The sequence below is a fragment of the Eulemur rufifrons genome, chromosome 1, assembly GCF_041146395.1.
Source record: "Eulemur rufifrons isolate Redbay chromosome 1, OSU_ERuf_1, whole genome shotgun sequence".
Lineage (NCBI taxonomy): Eukaryota > Metazoa > Chordata > Mammalia > Primates > Lemuridae > Eulemur > Eulemur rufifrons.
This window is the reverse complement of record NC_090983.1, coordinates 70,772,168-70,790,604: the sequence shown is the minus strand read 5'-3', so window position 1 is coordinate 70,790,604 and position 18,437 is coordinate 70,772,168. Positions and strand designations below refer to the sequence as shown.

At 44.6% G+C, this 18,437-nt stretch overlaps 1 protein-coding gene across 1 annotated transcript in view; it reads left to right on the top strand.

Moving 5' to 3' along the window:
• FMNL2 (formin like 2) overlaps positions 1–18,437 on the top strand; it is a 296,967-nt gene that overhangs the window by 269,105 nt on the left and 9,425 nt on the right. Inside the window, exons 16-25 of the mRNA XM_069472569.1 lie at positions 5,061–5,185; positions 5,807–6,009; positions 7,577–7,811; positions 9,202–9,270; positions 9,400–9,480; positions 11,280–11,409; positions 13,721–13,884; positions 14,790–14,891; positions 17,198–17,296; positions 17,976–18,099. Coding sequence (XP_069328670.1) covers positions 5,061–5,185; positions 5,807–6,009; positions 7,577–7,811; positions 9,202–9,270; positions 9,400–9,480; positions 11,280–11,409; positions 13,721–13,884; positions 14,790–14,891; positions 17,198–17,296; positions 17,976–18,099 — 1,332 coding nt within the window. The remainder of the gene's footprint in view (positions 1–5,060; positions 5,186–5,806; positions 6,010–7,576; positions 7,812–9,201; positions 9,271–9,399; positions 9,481–11,279; positions 11,410–13,720; positions 13,885–14,789; positions 14,892–17,197; positions 17,297–17,975; positions 18,100–18,437) is intronic.

Sequence of the window (18,437 nt, the reverse complement as noted above, 5' to 3'; positions counted from 1 at the left end):
TTCCTGAACACCTGTGGTGGTCAAAGCTCTGTATTAGCACATACGTTGAGTGCTTCTGGGTCTATTTTTTAAAAAAAGGTATTTGCAATGTCATCTATAAAAAGGGAAGATGCCTTTATGTGTAATTGCCTGATGTAGGCTTCTAGGCATGTCTTCTGAGCATCAGAGAACATCAGAATTTGCTAGAGTGGATTTAAGCTTCAAAGGGGAGTGCTGCCAAGAGCAGTATTCCCATGCCTTGAAATGCCTCCAAATAATTCATGTTGTCCACTTGCTAACCAGGAGATAGATACGGCATCCTTACAGCACCAGAAATCAAACACGGGGTGAGGGGTGCGGTGAGAGAAGGAGAGTTGCTCTAATGCCTTGAAATAGCAGCTCTTAGTTTTGACTCACGGAAATGAATTTGTACTCCTTTCTACGATACTGCAAGCCGTTTTCCCAGTCACGAAGTGTTTCCCTGGCATTTGGAATTGCCCTGCACTTTGCCATCCTTGGGACATGGGATATTCTGCCACCTCATTCTCTCATGAAGTCCCTTGTTTCTGATGAAGAACTACCGCTCCAGTAGCCTCCATTCTCTAGGCTACAATAGTTTTCAGAGCCTTTTGCTCAAAGTCTAGAAGACAGTCTTAGCTGTTAAAAATTTCCCAGTCTCCATCCTTTCCAGGGTCCCATCAGCAGCTATGCCAGCCAGCCATGAGGGCTAACCTAGTGACTGGAGCCCTTTTGGACACCCCAAAGCTACGCGTAACAGATTTGTTCCACGTCAAATCCATGGTTTTACTTCCAGGTCAATCTGTATAAAACTGTCGAGGAAACAAACAAGATGCCAGTGCAGAGTAATGTTCACAGTAAATCAGTGGCTTATTTCTACCTTCCAGGATCTTCCCTGTCTACCACTTTCTTCTAGAATTTTATTGCTTCTGAAGGCGAAAAGTTGAAGGAGAATCATAGTGGAATTCTTGGATCATGAAATGTACTTTTTTGTTTATTTTTTACTTTTTTTTTTAAAGGGAGTGAAGAGGGGGATTCAAATTTCCTTTTTTTTTTTAATTTTTTATTTATTTTTTTTGAGACAGAGTCTCACTCTGTCACCCTGGGTAGAGTGCAGTGGTGTCATCGTAGCTCACTGCAACCCCAAAGTCCTGGGCTCAAGCGATCCTCCTGCTCAGCCTCCCGAGTAGCTGAGACTACAGGCGTGTGCCACCAAACCCAGCTAATTTTCCTGTTTTTAGTAGAGACGGGGTCTTGTTCTTGTTCTTGCTCTTGCTCAGGCTGATCTTGAACTCCTAAGCTCAAGTGATCCTCCCGCCTCAGCCTCCAAGAGCGCTAGGATTACATGCGTGAGCCACCATGCCTGGCCGGCTGGATTGCGGAATGTAAATAAACAAAGAAAACCTCATGATGAGCCCAGAGAATCTGTCCCATCACCAGGCTGTTCTCAGCCACTGAGTGTGGAAACCTGTAATTGTCACGTGCACCTGGGTTCCCTGGTTCGGCTTTCAGTGTAGACCCAAAGAGCACTCACCGTGAGGTGTGTCCACTGCGGTGTCTCATTTGGCACTGCTTCCTTTCTCTGTGACAGAAGCTGACGAGTGATTCAGCGCCTACTTCCGTGCCCTGGAGCACTGGTGTAGAACTCAGAACTGCGCTGGCAGAGTGAAGGAGCCAACGGGCTGACGGTGTCCAGGGCTGCTTTCTGAAGGGCATGTCCCATCTGGTTGATCTATTTGTTTTGTTTTTTTATTTATTTATTTTTTGCTTGAGCTCTTCCTACTGCTTAATTTTTAAATTTCTTGGCTCTATTGATTGCATCAATTTTAAGGCGTGGAGCTCTGTGCTCAGCTGATAACCAGCTGCTGCCTGCAGGGTTGGAAGGTGTCCCTGCCGTGTCTCACGCCATTTAGAGGATTGTACATGGGATTGAGAAACTCCTCTTTAGTTCCGTAAGTGTCCATTAAACTATTACAGGAGATGTCTCGTTTTATAAGATATGAGCATTGTGAGATCTGTACAAGTCTCTGATAGCTTGAGATCAGGTGATTTCTACAAGGCCTTTTGTCTCTCTTTGTTACTCATCCTTAATTTGACTGTTAATACTTAGTGATTGAAGCCCATTTTGTGAGATGTTTTGCCAGCGTGTTCAGTCACTCACTCTCTCCCCCTCTCTCTCTGGAAACAAGAAGCCAGACAGAATCAGGATGTCCTAGTAGAACCAAGAGACAGAACTGAGCTGATAGGCCCAGGGCTCCCAGGAAGTCAGGAATCCGTGACATCACTAGGCCTCTGGGTCCATAGGCAACAAGATGTCTTATATCTTCAATAGACAATGAGCAAGTGTATTCTTGGTGGCCAGGACAGGGACTAGGAGGTGGTCCCCATAGTTTGTCTAGTTGAGAGTTTTCTTTGCATTCTATAGAGAAAATAGTAGTAGTGTGAAATATACATTTGAAGCATAAGGCCCCCTTCCTCAAATCCGTGGCGGGACATTCAGGCTCCCTTTTCTGGACTAGGTCCCCTGAGATGGACAGAGGGGCAGCCTGTGACCTTTGCTGTCTCTTTGGGAGGATGTGCTGGGATCTTTACAATGAGGTTTTAAATTTTGGCTGATTATTTTTTTATTAAAAAATTGTTCATATCTTATGGAATACCCAGCACAGTTTAGTATGGCAGTTTGGAACCACTACAATGAATTTTTTTTTCCTTTTCCTCTTCTAAAGTGGATGCTTTTTAAAACAAAATAATACGTGAGTCTTCAAGGCAGGCTTGAATGGAAATAAATGTTTGGCTCCAGGCTGCCTTGTGAAATGTGTCCAAGAAGCATGAAATTCTATGCTAAGAGTGTGTGAACTGCTGAGCCTCTTGACTCTAACCATATCTAATTTTTTTTTTTTGTATTTTCTCTATTCTTTCTGCTTCCACAAAAGATGGGCCAATCAAGCTTTTCTGTAGGTTGCTCCTCACCGAGTGTGTTGAGTGTTTGCCATGTGTTCCCGTGGGTCATACTGTGCCTTCACATCTTTCCACTCCATTTGAATTCGATCCATTGCATTTTGACTTTGTGTCTGTGGGGAGTCTTGGTGTTGGCTCGCTGTTATTTCGGGTTTGCCCATGCATTCTAGTTGAACCCATAGAAAAGATTATTGTCCTTTAAACGGACATCTTGGATTCATATACCATGTTCCATTACTGCTGAGAAAAGGAATTTTTTTCTTTTAGTTTAATTTTCATAGTTGGATCTAAGGCTTCAACTCTAGGAGGATTTTAGATCTATTCTAGGGAAAAAAGAACAAACAAAAGCTGTCGGGTGTCCCTTTTCCGGTCCCCTCCCCACCAGCCTCTGGCTCACCCCATGGAGAACCCACCCATCCTTAGCTGAATGCTGGGGGTGCTGTGTATGTGGGGGTCACCTGTGTGCCCTCCTCCTCTTCCCCACCCGCCCATGCCATAGACAGAGTCAGCAAAACCTTTTCAAGGAGAGAACTTTCTGGCCTGTGTTCCGATCTCAGGCTTATTCCTCCCCTTGCCAAAGAGTTAGAGGAAGGGTGGCTGCAATTGGCGTGACTTCTAGCTAGCGTCCTGCGGCTGCATTGTCGGTGGAGGGAAGGTAGGAAGCCAGTGGCACCAACCTGTGACTTCAGATTAGAAGAAAACCCCTCCATGTCCTCCCCCCGACCCCCCAACATTGCAGAAGTGTCAGACTAAAGGAAGGTCTGTTCCTTTGTCCCATCGAGGACATCAGTTTCCCTGGGTAGTGTGGACAAAAATACTGTGGCAAGGAATCCGACACTGGGGCAGTGGGGACAAAGGTGTCATGTTTGGTGGTGGAGAGGCCTGGTTTGGCAACGGCTGTGTCTCTGTGTTCCTGCATGCTTTTGTGTGGATTTATCAGATGACATCCCTGCTGTTTAAATGGCCTTTGTAACTCTGGAGGAACGAGAGGCACCGTCTGTCTCCTTCCTTAGTTAACGCCAACTGAGGCAGGCAGCCAGCCATGCAGCCAGCCAGATAAAAGCTCAGTCATGTGTTGCTTTTATTTCGTTCTGCACTGAAGCGCTGAGGTTCTCCCTCCCTCCCTTGCTAATAATGGCAACTGGCGAAGCTCCCAAGTCGTGGGATGTGCTACCCGGGACAGACTGATGAAGGTGAATGTATGTAGCTAAATAGTTTGGGAAGACTTCTTTATGATGTAGAGTAATCAAATTTTAAATGGATTATCTTCCTTAACTCATTTTCCCAAAGTAGGAGGAGTTGGCCCTCACCTTCCAGAAGATAGATCCCATCCTCTCTGTTTAGAGGCTTTCAGTGTTCTTAATGGGTGTATTGATACCTCCTAGTCAAATACAACTGACTCCTGGGGAGAACTTGATTTTTTAAAAGTGGAGGAAGGAACTGTGTTGATTCCGGAGGAGCAATGTAATTTCTTGATTTCTAAGTACCCTTCTGTCATCATAACCATTTTGTTGTTCAGGCCATTTATGGCCCTTAGTCTGAAATAATGCAGCAGCTAATATAATCTCCATTATCGAAATCACCCACAGGAATGTATTGCCCTGGCTGAAAGTTGGCCTTGTTGTTATGTTCCTGGTGGTTTACACAGCCACTACCTGTAGTCCCTGATTGTATTTTAAGGTTTGTTGGTAAATATGTGGTCCAGAACCAAGAATTCAGGTTGTTAAAATTTGACAATATTTGCCCTCTCTGCTGTCTAATAACATGAATAATAATATTTGCTCTCCAGCACTTTGTCCTAAGCATTGTCCAAATATTGTAACTGTAATGCAGCAATCCAGTAGCCTGAAGTACAAAAAACAAAATCAACCCTTGGCCCTTAGATGGCTTTTAATATAATGCTGTATCAGTCAACCAAATGATGACCTCAGATGGCTCTGGCCAAGGCCATGCTGTGATATTTTCCATATTTAAAGATACTTAGGTGCCTCTTGCCAGCCTTCCTCCAGTGTTAAAGTGTCATCTGCAAGGACTGTTGTCTGATTGCTCCTGAGGGTCATGGGCTTTTGGTAGGATCCTAATTTTATTCTCTCTGACATCTTTAGCTGTGAAAATCAAGAAGCCAATCAAGACGAAGTTCAGAATGCCGGTGTTTAATTGGGTTGCTCTGAAGCCCAATCAGATCAACGGCACAGTCTTCAACGAAATTGATGATGAGCGAATTCTGGAGGTATTTTTCTCATTGGTTAGAAACTAGGGGTGCTCTCTGTCCAGCAAAGCCAACGTGGGTGTTCTGTTAACCTGGAAGTTTCAGAGATAAAGTGTTTTAAGTGCCTTGATGTTAAAAAAAAAAAAAAATTTAAAATACCAAAGAATAAAATTTGATGCTATTTTGTAAGATGGTTCCAAAACTATGTTTAAAGTTATGTTAAAATGGAATAAACAGTTTTGAGTACCTTCAGTGTACACTACAAAACGTATCACACAGCTCCTTCCCTTAATTTATAGAAGGGCATAAAAACCCTTTATTGAACTGTAAGTGAATAAGAACTCAGTTATCACACTGCCTTGTTTGATGGATAGTTCTAATCTGTGGCAGCTGTCTATGCAAGCTAATTATCAAAAGGAAGTTGACTTGGCTGGTTGGGTTGAGTAGTCTGCTTTAGACCTTCAACTTCTGCATGTGTGTCAGAAGTTGCACTCTAACAAAAATGGGAAAAATAGAGCAAGCCATGGCCAGAGACAAATACTTAATAGAAAAGTGAAGGTCTTTGCTAAGGAAACTGTCTACATGGTGGCTTTTTGACTTAAGTATAGTCCAATGTGCCAATGTCATGCCTTTCTACCTCAGGATCTAAATGTGGATGAATTTGAGGAAATATTCAAGACAAAAGCCCAAGGTCCTGCCATTGATCATTCTTCAAGCAAACAGAAGATAACACAGAAGGGATCAAGCAAAGTGACATTACTAGAAGCAAACAGGGCCAAAAACCTTGCCATAACGCTAAGGAAAGCCGGGAAGACTGCTGATGAGATATGTAAAGCTATTCATGTGTAAGTTCAGGGCATTCTAGAAAATTCTATCCTAGTAAGTTTAAAATAAAAATGAAAGTAGAGAGAAAGTTATGAATTAGTAGATAACAGAAATATTTCAATAGTGAGGCAAGACCTAAGATAAAAGATGGAGCAATTCTTGATATCCACACTTCAGATTCCTCTTATTCCATATGTGCTACTTCAGAGTTGAATAAGATGCTAACACCAAAGAGGTGGACAAGAAATTCCCCGAGGGAGTGCTGTTATTAAAATGAGTAATTAATTGTTTTAGAAAAATAACATCTGGATTGTGACATCATTTATTATCTTGGTCTGCTCTCCTGTATAGGCCAACAGCAATGCTTACATAAAAGGAAAGTTGAGCTGAGTGTTGCAGATGTTAAGAAAAGGGAGAAAATGTCAGTTTTCTCTGGAGTATCTGGATTTTATCCAGATTTATTGGATACAAATTTGATGGCATTTGTGGAATGATACAGTTCAAGGCCAGATACAAATATGATACAGTTGCATATTCTAATTCATAACAATAGGAATGTGAATTCTGTTGCTTTTAGAACTTTCAGGACATTTTAATGTTCTTTTTTTATTCTTGAACTGTATGGAAGGGATCAGTTTTACTTCTCTATTTAAAGGATCTTTCTGCTCTTCTTGTGGCCATGGTGACTTTCAAGTGTGATAAGGATGTTATAAAATGTTTTAGGAAGTAATTCTTCATAAACTGCTATTTCATAAATCTTGATTAGAGACTCTTAGAGGTGTAAATGACCCTGAGAAATCCTTTGTTCCAATTTCGTGTCTTCAGCCAGGGTCGAAATCTAACAGTGTATTGCCTCCTATAGTCTGTTCTGATTTCTGATATTGAAACTGGATAGGCAGTCTGGTTTTTAATCTTGATATGCCATGTTGTCATGGTGATTCAGTGTAATTCTGTTATTTAACTGAAGAAAGATTGTCCAGAGAATAATTGAGAATAGAGGTGTAGCAAATATTTCACGTGTTCAAAGTGAGCATACATCCACGAAGACCTGGTATTCCTTCAACAAATTTATGCACTTAACCCAAAACATTCATTTAGTGTAGGTATTTTGGTGCATTTTCTTCCCAAAGAAGAAAAAAATAATCCCAGACTATTGGTTTAATTGAAATGTTTGACAGAATTCACCAGATACTTCATGATAACATGTACAGTGTTAATGTCCTTAATTAGCAGTACTTCACAGTGCTTATAAACTGTGTCCTCAAACCACCTAACCATCAGGTGCTTCAGCTTTTATTCTACCTCTTCCTACTGTCATTTACTCTTGATTTCTAAAGGCTTAGATCTATGCCAATAGCTTAATAAACAAGGATAGCAATTCTGATAAGGTCCAGGTTTTCAGGAAGAATCAGTTAAAGTGCCTGATGCATAGTCAGGAACCAGTGCCAGGGTGGGGCTTCACCGCACAGCTGTAGAAATTGTAGGTTCATTGACTTGGTCGTTGAGGGGCTGGACCAGAGGGATGTGTGGTCAAAAAGGGGTGGGAGGTTTTCCCTCTAATGCTAATGTGTCCACATCCGTCTTCAGATTTGACTTGAAGACACTGCCTGTAGACTTTGTAGAATGTTTGATGCGATTCTTGCCAACTGAGAATGAGGTGAAAGTGCTTCGGCTCTATGAGCGGGAAAGGAAGCCCCTGGAGAACTTGTCGGATGAAGATCGGTTCATGATGCAGTTCAGTAAAATCGAGAGGCTCATGCAGAAGATGACCATCATGGCTTTCATTGGGAACTTTGCTGAAAGCATTCAGATGCTGACTCCTGTGAGTGGACCAACTCTGGAAGCGGGGCAGGGGGTCTTAAGAGATACAAAATCATTTTTTTAAAGTTTCTCTCTGAATTTTACTCAGTGCGATGGGCTCTAAAGACTCCTTCCCAGAACTTTCTAGATTGGATTTTTATTTTCAGCCCTATTTTCCACATTATATATGCAAAGTAAATTTGAAAAATGGTGAATTTCCATATTCCATATTGCTATTCTTCTGGTGGCTACAGATGTCCTCTGGATTTCAAAAGACACTTCAGCACAGAGGACGAGGAAAACCCAAATTTGGTTCCCTCCTGAAGATGCTAGTCCTCCAGCTGGGTTGGCAGAACGGCAAATGTGGCTTTCATTTCTAAAAATGATCCATATCTTTAGTGAGCAGACTCCTAAGCTTTTGTTGGAAGCATTAAATTCACCATGAGAGTTTTCTTTCTCGGAAGTTTGTTATAGTAGACTGTGGTGATGTAGAAATAATAGCCAACTGTCTCTCATTCCCTTGTGTTAATCTGGTGGAGACTTAAGAATATCATACACTTCAGTTCTTTCCCAAGTCTGTTTCGAAATAAACTTGTTAATTACTGATCATGGTAGTATAAACATGTTCTGAGAACTTGTGAAGGGTATTGAATCCCAGTGCTTTTTTTCTTTTTCATTCTTGATCGCTCCATTGATTTAAACATATAAATTGTATGACATGATTAGAGATGGTGAGCAGGGAATCGAGTTCTGCTAGAAGAAGCTGTTGGCTCTTAACTCTGGATCTTGCTGGTTATGGTTACAGATTTTGTGATAAGCAAGTTCTTATGTTACTTGTTATTGCGAATAGTTTTAGAGAAGACCTTGTGTGTAACGATATGGTTACCTAGGACATAGCAGGACGACTAATGCTTAGGAAAAGTAGAATCTCATAATTAAGACTTTATGCTCTAGGCCGGGCGCGGTGGCTCACGCCTGTAATCCTAGCACTCTGGGAGGCCGAGGTGGGCGGATTGTTTGAGCTCAGGAGTTCGAGACCAGCCTGAGCAAGAGCGAGACCCCACCTCTACTAAAAAATAGAAAGAAATTATATGGACAGCTAAAAATATATATAGAAAAAATTAGCCGGGCATGGTGGCACATGCCTGTAGTCCCAGCTACTCGGGAGGCTGAGACAGGAGGATCGCTTGAGCTCAGGAGTTTGAGGTTGCTGTGAGCTAGGCTGACGCCACGGCACTCACTCTAGCCTGGGCAACAGAGTGAGACTCTGTCTCAAAAAAAAAAAAAAAAAAAAAAAAAAAAAAAAAGACTTTATGCTCTAAATATAAGCTTATTTTCTTCTGTGTTAATTTTTAGTCTCTAATTTTTAACATGTCTTTCCCCCCTTTTTCCTTTCCTTGATTGGAATCTAGCAACTACATGCAATTATAGCAGCATCTGTCTCTATAAAGTCATCCCAGAAACTCAAGAAAATTCTGGAGGCAAGTGAAGTTTTCCTTGTGTACATACATGAAGAGCTGCCTTGTCTGCTGTATTCCAGTGCCTGGGATGCTATACTGATACGCCTCTCTCTCTCTCTCTGTCTCTCTGTCTCTCTGTCTCTTTTGCAGATCATCTTGGCCCTTGGAAACTACATGAATAGCAGCAAAAGAGGAGCAGTTTATGGATTTAAACTTCAGAGTCTAGATCTGGTGAGTGGACTAAAGGAAATATGAGAGCTATGTGAAGTACAAACAGCTGGCAGAGATTAAGTCCTGGGGACGAGGGGGAGAGTCAGCTCTTGGCAGTGGGGGTGGGACGTTTTGATGAAGATTCTCTGCCAGTGGGAGGATCAACTGGCACAAATTTTCTGGAACAGCATTTGACAGTAAGCACTTAGAACCTATAAATACTCATGCCCTTTCACCCAGTATTTCCATTTCTAGGAATCTTTTCTTAAGTGTCTGAATTATGAATGCTGTATTTTATGTATAATTACAAATAATTAGCAACAGTTTGAAAAGTCCAACAATGGTGGGAAATGATTAAATGTGCTTTAGCAATAGCTAATACAGTGAACTATTCTTGAACTGTTAAAATATTTATGAAGAGTGCTCAAAGAAATGGATAATTTTGTGTCTAGACAAGAAAGCAGGCATATACAGACACAGTTTAATATACAGATACAGTTTTATATGCATATAGTTTAATTTAGTAAAATTATAGGAAAAAAGACTGAATGGAAATAGGTTAAAATCTTAAAGGAATTTTTTCAAACTGCTTTTTAAAAAATACTTTTCTGTATTTTCTTTAAAATATATTTTTTTTTGCTGCTGCATGGAAAAAGGTACTCTACTTTTTAGAGTCACCTCACTTAGGTGAACAAGACTCCAGAAAATTCTGCATGTGCTCCTCTCCAGGCTGTGCAGGCCTACTGTGACTGCCACCTGAGAAGGTTGGGCAGTGGGTCGAGTCCCCGGTCCAGGGAGATGTGGTCATTTGATAGGGAGTGTCCGGTCAGTCACAGTTCTGGCCCCTGCCAGATCTTGGTCAGTTATGCGTACCTGTTTTGGGTCATCAGAGGCTGGGGAATAAGGCAGGAGCTGAGCTAAGTGTAAAAACTGCAGCGCAGGAACCTGCCCTAGAGTAGGCACCTGCATACACCTGCAGGCTCTACGTTCCACTTCTACTCCGGCCCTTCGCTGTGAAGAGCACTGACACTGGAATCTTCCTGCTTGTCAGCCAGGGGAGGTGGGATAGCAGGTGTGCAGGGCCGGGAGGGTTCATGTAAGCGCAGTAGCCAGTTCTCTCTTACCCACGGGGGATATGATCCAAGACCCCCCCGCCTGGATGTCTAAAACCTCGGATAGTGCTGAACCCTGTCTGTATATTATGTTTTTCCCTATACATGCATACCTGTGATAAAGGTTAATTTATAAATTGGTCACAGTGAGAGATTAACAACAATAACGAATAATAAAATAGAACAATTAAGTAAAACAAGGGTTACTGGAATACAAGCGCCACGATAGGCAATAGTGAACCTGGCAAGCCGGACGGCTGCTGAGTGGCCAATGGGCAGCGTCTCCAGCATGGATCTGCCCGACAAAGGGCGGAGTCGCCATCTGGGAAGGACAGAGCTGGACGGTGCAGGATTTTATCAGGCTACTCAGAGTAGTGCACAATTTAAAACTTATGAATTATTTCTGGAATTTTCCACCTAATATTTTTGGACCGTGGTTGACTGTGGATAACTGAAACCACAGAGTGAAACCGCCGAGAAGGGGGAACTACCGTAGAAGAAGGTTGTGAACCATTCTAAGGTGCTGAGTTATCCCCAAAGTTTAGCACGTCACTAAAGAACAAATTGAATCTCCTCTGGGAATGTTTTTTGTCCCCAGTGGGTGACTGTACGCAGTTATTTGCTCTGGGTCAGAAATCATCATCTGGTGGGAAGCTCTCCCGTCATCCTTTGCTCTTGCGCCTAACCTGCGTTCCCTTCTGTTTTCAGCTCTTAGATACAAAGTCAACAGACCGAAAACAAACGCTGCTGCACTATATATCAAATGTTGTAAAAGAAAAATATCACCAAGTGTCCCTGTTTTATAATGAGCTTCATTACGTGGAAAAAGCTGCTGCAGGTACTTGATTTCGGCTATTAACATTACTCTTGAGTATTTAGTGCCTTTAATCGTGGGGGAACCATTCCTGGCTTAAACAAATGCTCTTCAGAACCCATTTAAAAAGCCAAGGCGAAGATGTCAGAAGCTCTGTGCTGGAACATGTCGGCTGTGGTGTCGCCCACCCCCGAGAGCAATATTGAATGTGGGCATGAGGTGATCCCTCTGTGTCCGCTCTGTAAAGATCCAGGTCTTTGTGACTTGTGTACCTTTCCTCTTTTATTCACTGTCCTTTTTATTCTATTGCTGCTGTATGAAACATGAGAATGAGAATCGCCACCCTAACAAACACTTTTGATTTGATTTCGTGCCATTTCACTTGCTCAGGTATGGTACCTTTGCCCTGAATACTAATTAAATTGTCAGTACTTCTTGGTTGCTACTTTGTTATGACAGTTATACAGTTCCTCATTTAAATCATCGGTGACTCTACAATAGCTGGGATGTACAAGGTACTGGTGTCCCCATGCTAAAGGTGAGAAAATTGACATTGTTGGAGGTTAGATGTCATGCTCAAGGTCACATGGGTAGAAAGTGATAGAAGTAGGGCTTGAACCCAAGGCTTCTTACTTCTCATATAGTGTATCCTCCAATGTACCATGTCTTCCCAAAAGAGTATTAGGCTAGAAAAAGGAACGATATGCAAATTGACCTTGGAGTTAATTACAGGCTGTGATTCTCAAATTGTGATCTTGAAGCATAAGCAGCCAGTATTTATTATAAATTTAGATCCCCAGGCCTACCCCAGGTTAATAGAATTTTTGAGGGCAGGACTTCTGTGACTTCCTCAGCCAGGGTAAATGGCTGTTGCTGCTTCATTCTTACTAAAGAGCATTCCGTATTGCCCTCTTGTACAAGATTTCTCAAATTTCATTACAAAAATTTGCATGTTGATTGCATCCTGTGTACTTCTTAAGGGCACATGAGGTTTTTTTTATTTATCTTTATAATTCCCTCGGCCCCTGGCAAATTGGATGTTGAGAATAAATGAATGAGCGTAAACAAGTGAATGAATGAGATGATATACTGTTACTGGGATCGCTGCTGCCAGAGCCCTGGTGGAGACTGAGAGGCAGACGGAAATGATTCTGCGACTGTGAAGAACCGTGCAGCGCAGGCCGGACAGACCTGCTGAGGGCTTGGGGCTCATGTAGGCCGTTAGCAGAGTTTCTGTTCTGGTAGAGTAGTTTTCCTCCTGTCAGGTTTCCCTTTGCCTAAATTAGAGGCTCTTAAGCATCACAATTCTAATTTTTAAAAAAGTTAAAGAGTAAATTTCTACTTTACTAATTAGTACTAGCACGTTTTGTGGGGGCCCAAATGAGATTCCCAAAAAGTATTCTTAAAAAGAAATCAGTGGGAAAAGTTGGGAGCCTGGGGTGCCCCCTGGCTCAACTGTTCTGTTTGCTCTCTGGTACCCTGATTGGCCAGTGCAGATTCTTTATACCTTCACTCGTGTGCACTCACTCCATGTATCCAATGAGCACTTTTGAGTGCCTTCTGTGTACCTTCATGGCACCATCGTAAGTATTAGGGAATCAGTAAGACAGTGTGAGTACAGTGAGGGGCAGACGTACTGCATTGTCTTGTAATTCTTCCGCGTGCAGAGCTGAGTCAGGCAGCGGGGAGCCAGCGGTGGGGTCCGACCCCCGTGGGCGAGGTTGGCTCGGGAGGCTCCAGGAATGTGCAGATGGAAAGGTTCATGCTAAACCTTTCCAAAGCAAGGAAGGGTTAATAAAGAAGCTGTCCAAGGTTGCTCTGGGTCTTAGTGGTTAATGCAGACTACGGTCAACAGACCACATGCTGCCCCCTGCTGGAGAGTCACAGAAATGCAAAAGAGTTGAGAGAGGATAAAAGATCTTGGGCCTGTCATAGATAAGGACCTCAGAACCTACAGGCCAGCTAATAGGCTATTTCCTGTAAGAGACATGGAATAGTTGTGCACCAGCACAGGATTTAGAGTCCATGTTTGTTACCTGAACTTCTCTGCCATCTACTGGCTGTGTGACTGAGGGCCACCACATAACCTCTTTATGCTGCATTTCCTCTGACAGAATGGGCTAATGGTGCAAATGAATTAGTGCACACGGAGAATTTAATGCAGTTCTTGGCAGTGTGAATTATTCTAATTAAAAGATCTCTGTGCTAAAAGCTGAAAACTAGACCTAGGGCCCTTGGGTCGGCCTTCTACTGAGAACTTGGCTTAGCAGCCAGACTCACTGTGGTTTTGACTTTCCTGGTTGCGATTCATGGGACGTTGCTTTCTGTACTTCAGTCTCCCTTGAGAATGTTCTTCTGGATGTCAAGGAGCTCCAGAGGGGCATGGACTTGACCAAGAGGGAGTACACCATGCACGACCACAACACGCTGCTGAAGGAGTTCATCCTCAACAACGAGGGAAAGCTAAAGAAGCTGCAGGACGATGCCAAGATCGCACAGGTAAGTACTGGTGCCCTCGACACCTGCAGAGGAGAGATTGGACCCCTTAAAGCCACCTGAGGCACAGACCCGGGGTTGAGGGAAAAATGTTCCATTTCCCTCTGTCTGGAGAGTAGATGTCTTATGTAGCTGATAATTTATTATGGGGGGATTGTTTCCAGTGTTGTCCTTTTCTAATTCAGGGACTTGACCCTCTTTGGCAAAGGCCCTCTCTGCCCGTCTTTCCATGCCTACACTCCCTCCAGCATGGGTCCTGGATCCGGTTCAGCCAGCCCGTGTCAGGCCTGTGCTCGGCAAAACAGTGTTGCTGGGGCATTGGGTTTCTGTAGATCTTGACCTCAGAATCGTAGCCTACCCCAGGGGTTGCTGATGTGTAGGCAAACCTGTAAAACAGAATGAACTGCACATCCCTGTAGGAGTGAGGCAGAGTGTTGGGGGAACTCAGCAGATGTAATGGCCTCTGAATTGGGGCAGTCTTGTATCACAGAAGAGTTTAAGCAGAGCCTGAGTGTCCCCTACGTGGGGATTGTAAGGAGCAGTGAAACAAAGGACCGGGATACAGAGTCAGAGTGACTTCTACAATCCTTTTTCCCCTTGTTGGTTTTAAGGGGTTCTATCATGGCCTTGGAAACTCTTGGAAGAAATGGTTTCTCATTTGGTGTGGGTGCGTGTGAGTGTGTAGAAGCAGCAGGAGGTCCTGGAGATCAGCGGCTGTGTCCCACTGTCCCACTCCTCTGGTTGCCTCTGAGGAGGTAGAAAATGGCGGGAGGTGAGGGGGGCTACGGAGGTGGGAAGCTGCGGGAGCCGCTGTCTCGTGGCTGCTGCTTTGCGTCAGCTCTGCCCCCAGAGCATCAAGTTCAAGTATTGGAACTAATGAAATTCAAGAGAAATTTGCTGCTTCACAGGATGCCTTTGATGATGTCGTGAAGTATTTTGGAGAAAACCCCAAGACAACACCACCCTCGGTCTTCTTTCCTGTCTTCGTCCGCTTTGTGAAAGCCTATAAGGTAAATTGGAAGAGGATGTCCTTTAAAGTCCTCCTTGTCATTATTTCTCAAGCAGGTGCTGTCCTTGAAATGTGTCTGAGCCTCACCTGCTCTGCAGAGGCCGCCTAGCTCCTTCGGGTAGCAGATCCAGTGGTCTGTGTGAGACAGCGGTCTCTGGCCCCGGGGAGGCTGAGAGCTCCTGGGGCCCTCAGGCCCGACCGCCCCTTTCTGCACCGAGCCAATCCTGGGCCTCAGCCAGAAAGCAAAAGCTCTTGTCTGCCCCCGTGGGGCAAGTGGGATGCCCCAAGACCACTGCTGCCCCGTTGACCATTCACCCAGGCAAGCGAGGTGAAGGGCTTAGGAAATTCAGACCCCCCATGGAGTTATTTAACGGGTGGAAGTGACCCTGGGCTGTGGCAAAGGTGCCTGCCTGTTAGTCCTGGCCCAGGCCATAAGGCCTGTTAGACCAATATTTCTTTAGTGTAGCCTGGAGGGTGATGCTGCTAAAGATGGGTGCTCTCTTGTTTCTTAATCGGGATCAACAAATGGCCCTTCCTTTACAGGAAAGGCCCTCTTGGACAGAATCCAGGGCTATGGTCTTGAAAAGGCATGTGACCCAAGGAGGCATGTGTCAGAGGAAGTTGTCTTTTGAGAAAAGACAAAAAGGGTGTTAGGAGATTTTAGCCCACCTAGGAAACTCCACAGTCCGGGCTCGTCTACATATAATGTTGTTAACGTTGGTGGAGGAAGGAGGAGTGTTTATTGCAGAGGGGAGGAGGGATGTGGTGGGGTTACCTACATTTTTGAGAAAAACCCCATTGAGAATTGGGGACACTTCCCTAACACCACCAGGGGCCGATGCTTTGGAGAGTTATTCTTGGGGCTTTTACTGAAAATTCAAGGGTCAAAATGTTTGGTCATCTTCTCTCAGCATGGCTTAGCGTAGCAGTGATGTCACAAGCTGCTAGTAGAACGGAGGTGTCCGTGGCAGTGAGGATGAACACAAACACAGCGCAAACTCCACGTGCAAGACACTGAGAACTGTGAGCAATGACATTGTCACTGGCCACCAGCTGCTGCTGCTGGTGGTGCCCGGCAGCCCACTGGCTGGCAGTGCTGTGTGCTGCAGAGACGGCCCGAAGTGGCTCTTGTCATGTGCTGTGACCACATTTCTCCACATAAAAACTTGAAAGTCTGAAGTCAAAAGAGAAAATACATGCTATTTTAAAATTGGGTAAGATGGGCTGGGAAGTGGCTGGGAGGTGGTCTCACAGCTTGAGGCGTGGAGCAGAGGAAAAGAGAAGCTGCCCTTGGTGGTCTGAGGGGTGTCGCAGTCCCAGCCTGTCCATCAGCACGCCCCTTCCACCTTGTCATTCCCTGTGGTCTTCTCAGCCGCTCGCTGAGACGCTCGTCAGGCAGTGACCTTGCAGGATGTTTCCGTGGCCCTGCACGTGAGGAATGACCTCCCAGCCTGTCACCGACCTGGGGACTCTGTGGGGAGAGATTGGGGTTTTAGGACATTGTCCCTCTTTTCCCTTCCCAAGTATGAACCAAAGTGAAGCTTAAGACAAAAGCAACAGAGATCCAGATGTAAATTTTATTACTGATAAAAGCTGGGTTGGAGGATGTGATATCTGTGAACTTGTAACTTCAGCCCTGAATTAGATAGATGCCTCACCCATCATTTCACAGCTCGACAGTTTAAAGTGTCTTCAGGGAGGCTGGCTTCAAAAGAGAGAGGGCCCAAGAGGGCTGTGCTGAGGCGAGTTCAGGGTCTTCTCCTGGATTTGTCAGACGAGTTAGTCCCTCTGCCTCCCTTGGGAAGGAGGAAGCTATGGGTTGAGAGCCCACGAGTGTCACTGCGGTGAGGCCCCTAAAGGGAACAAGAGACCAAGGGAATGGAGGGTCCCCCCATGCAGTGGGCAGGCGGCACAGGGATCTTACATCTGTTTTCAGAGAAGCTGCAGGTAGGCAGACACATTCTGGAAGGGAAACAAACTCACATGAAAATCACCAAGCACAGCTGCCAAAACGGTAGGTTCCCCCCGACATGTGGGACTGACTAAGAGGCAGTTCGAGCAGAGACAGGGTGGCCAGGGAAGGACTTCTGCGTGAGGCGCATCGCAACTCCCAGCTTTTGAAGAGAGACAACAGATGAACAGTGAGACGCAGGATCAGAGTTAAACACAGGCACCAGGCGTAGGTGTCCTCAGCCTTCCGTTCATTCTCATTCCTGACTCACTAAGGATTCTCGAAGAATGACTTAAAAATCCTGATTGCTGTCATCTCCGTTGACACGATCTTTTTGGTTCTTTTGATTCACCCAGCAAGCAGAGGAGGAAAACGAGCTGAGGAAAAAGCAGGAACAAGCTCTCATGGAAAAACTCCTGGAGCAAGAGGCTCTGATGGAGCAGCAGGACCCAAAGGTAGGAAGTGCCAGGCTCCTGGGATGGGCGCCCTGCGAGGAGAGGGCTTGACACCCCTGAGCAAGCAGGGCAGCCGGCCAGATGCGCTCGGTCGGGATCCTTGCCGTGCCCTTCTCTGGCACGGAAACGTGGCAAATGGAAATTTGTGCATTTATTACTCTGTTCAGCACCTTCTGGAATGAAGCATGTGTAGCGTTTCTATGTTTATGGAGAACTGGAACTTAAATCTTAGTTGGATATGCAGAGGCCACAGCAGATGGCCCGATGACTGGAGGGCTTAGCACCCAGAGGTTTCGTGTGGATGCCCACTGGTGCTGGCCTTGATAGCTGGGGGGCAGCATCGTAGGCAAAGATCGCAAAAGGCTGACAAGCTGAACTTTCCTTCCTCCTGATCCTTTGCACCAACGTTTACGGAGCCTGTGGTTACTCCCAGCTGCCTCTTGTTGCCAGGTTCCCATTGCTGCCAGGTGGAGTTTTGTGTGTTCTTCAGTGAAAGTTTGTTTTCTTCCCACAAGCTTTCTGAGTTTTTCAGTGTTTGAGCAGAATGTTTGGGGTGGTGTCGTGTGTGTTTTTGGCTAAGGCTGCTTATAAGTAACATAATGCTCAGGCGCATTGTGAGTTTCCACAAACTCCCAGTGGGTGCTGGCCCCGCTAACATCTCACCCTTCTTTCTTTTCAGTCTCCTTCCCATAAATCAAAGAGACAGCAGCAAGAGTTAATTGCAGAATTAAGAAGGCGACAAGTTAAAGATAACAGACATGTATATGAGGGAAAAGATGGTGCCATTGAAGATATTATCACAGGTAAAGGATATTTCCTCACTGTGACCCCTGGAGAATCCCACTGGCCTCCCCTGGACTGGGCTGTATGCAGATTTGCAGCTGCTTTTGTCCAGGGTTGGCAAGTTGACTTTATTCAGATCCAGAATTATGCAGAGAGACTCCATGCTAGGGTCTGAAAAATATTTATAGTAACATGTCTACTGCCTGCCCCAACACTCTCTGAAAAATCTTTATTTTTCAATATCATTAGAACCCCGTAGGCTTCAGCAGGGCTCCTTCTCCTAATTGTTTTTAATTTGTCATCATTTTCCTCCTCACAGCCACTCCTACCCACCTGCCTGATTAATAAATAAGTACTG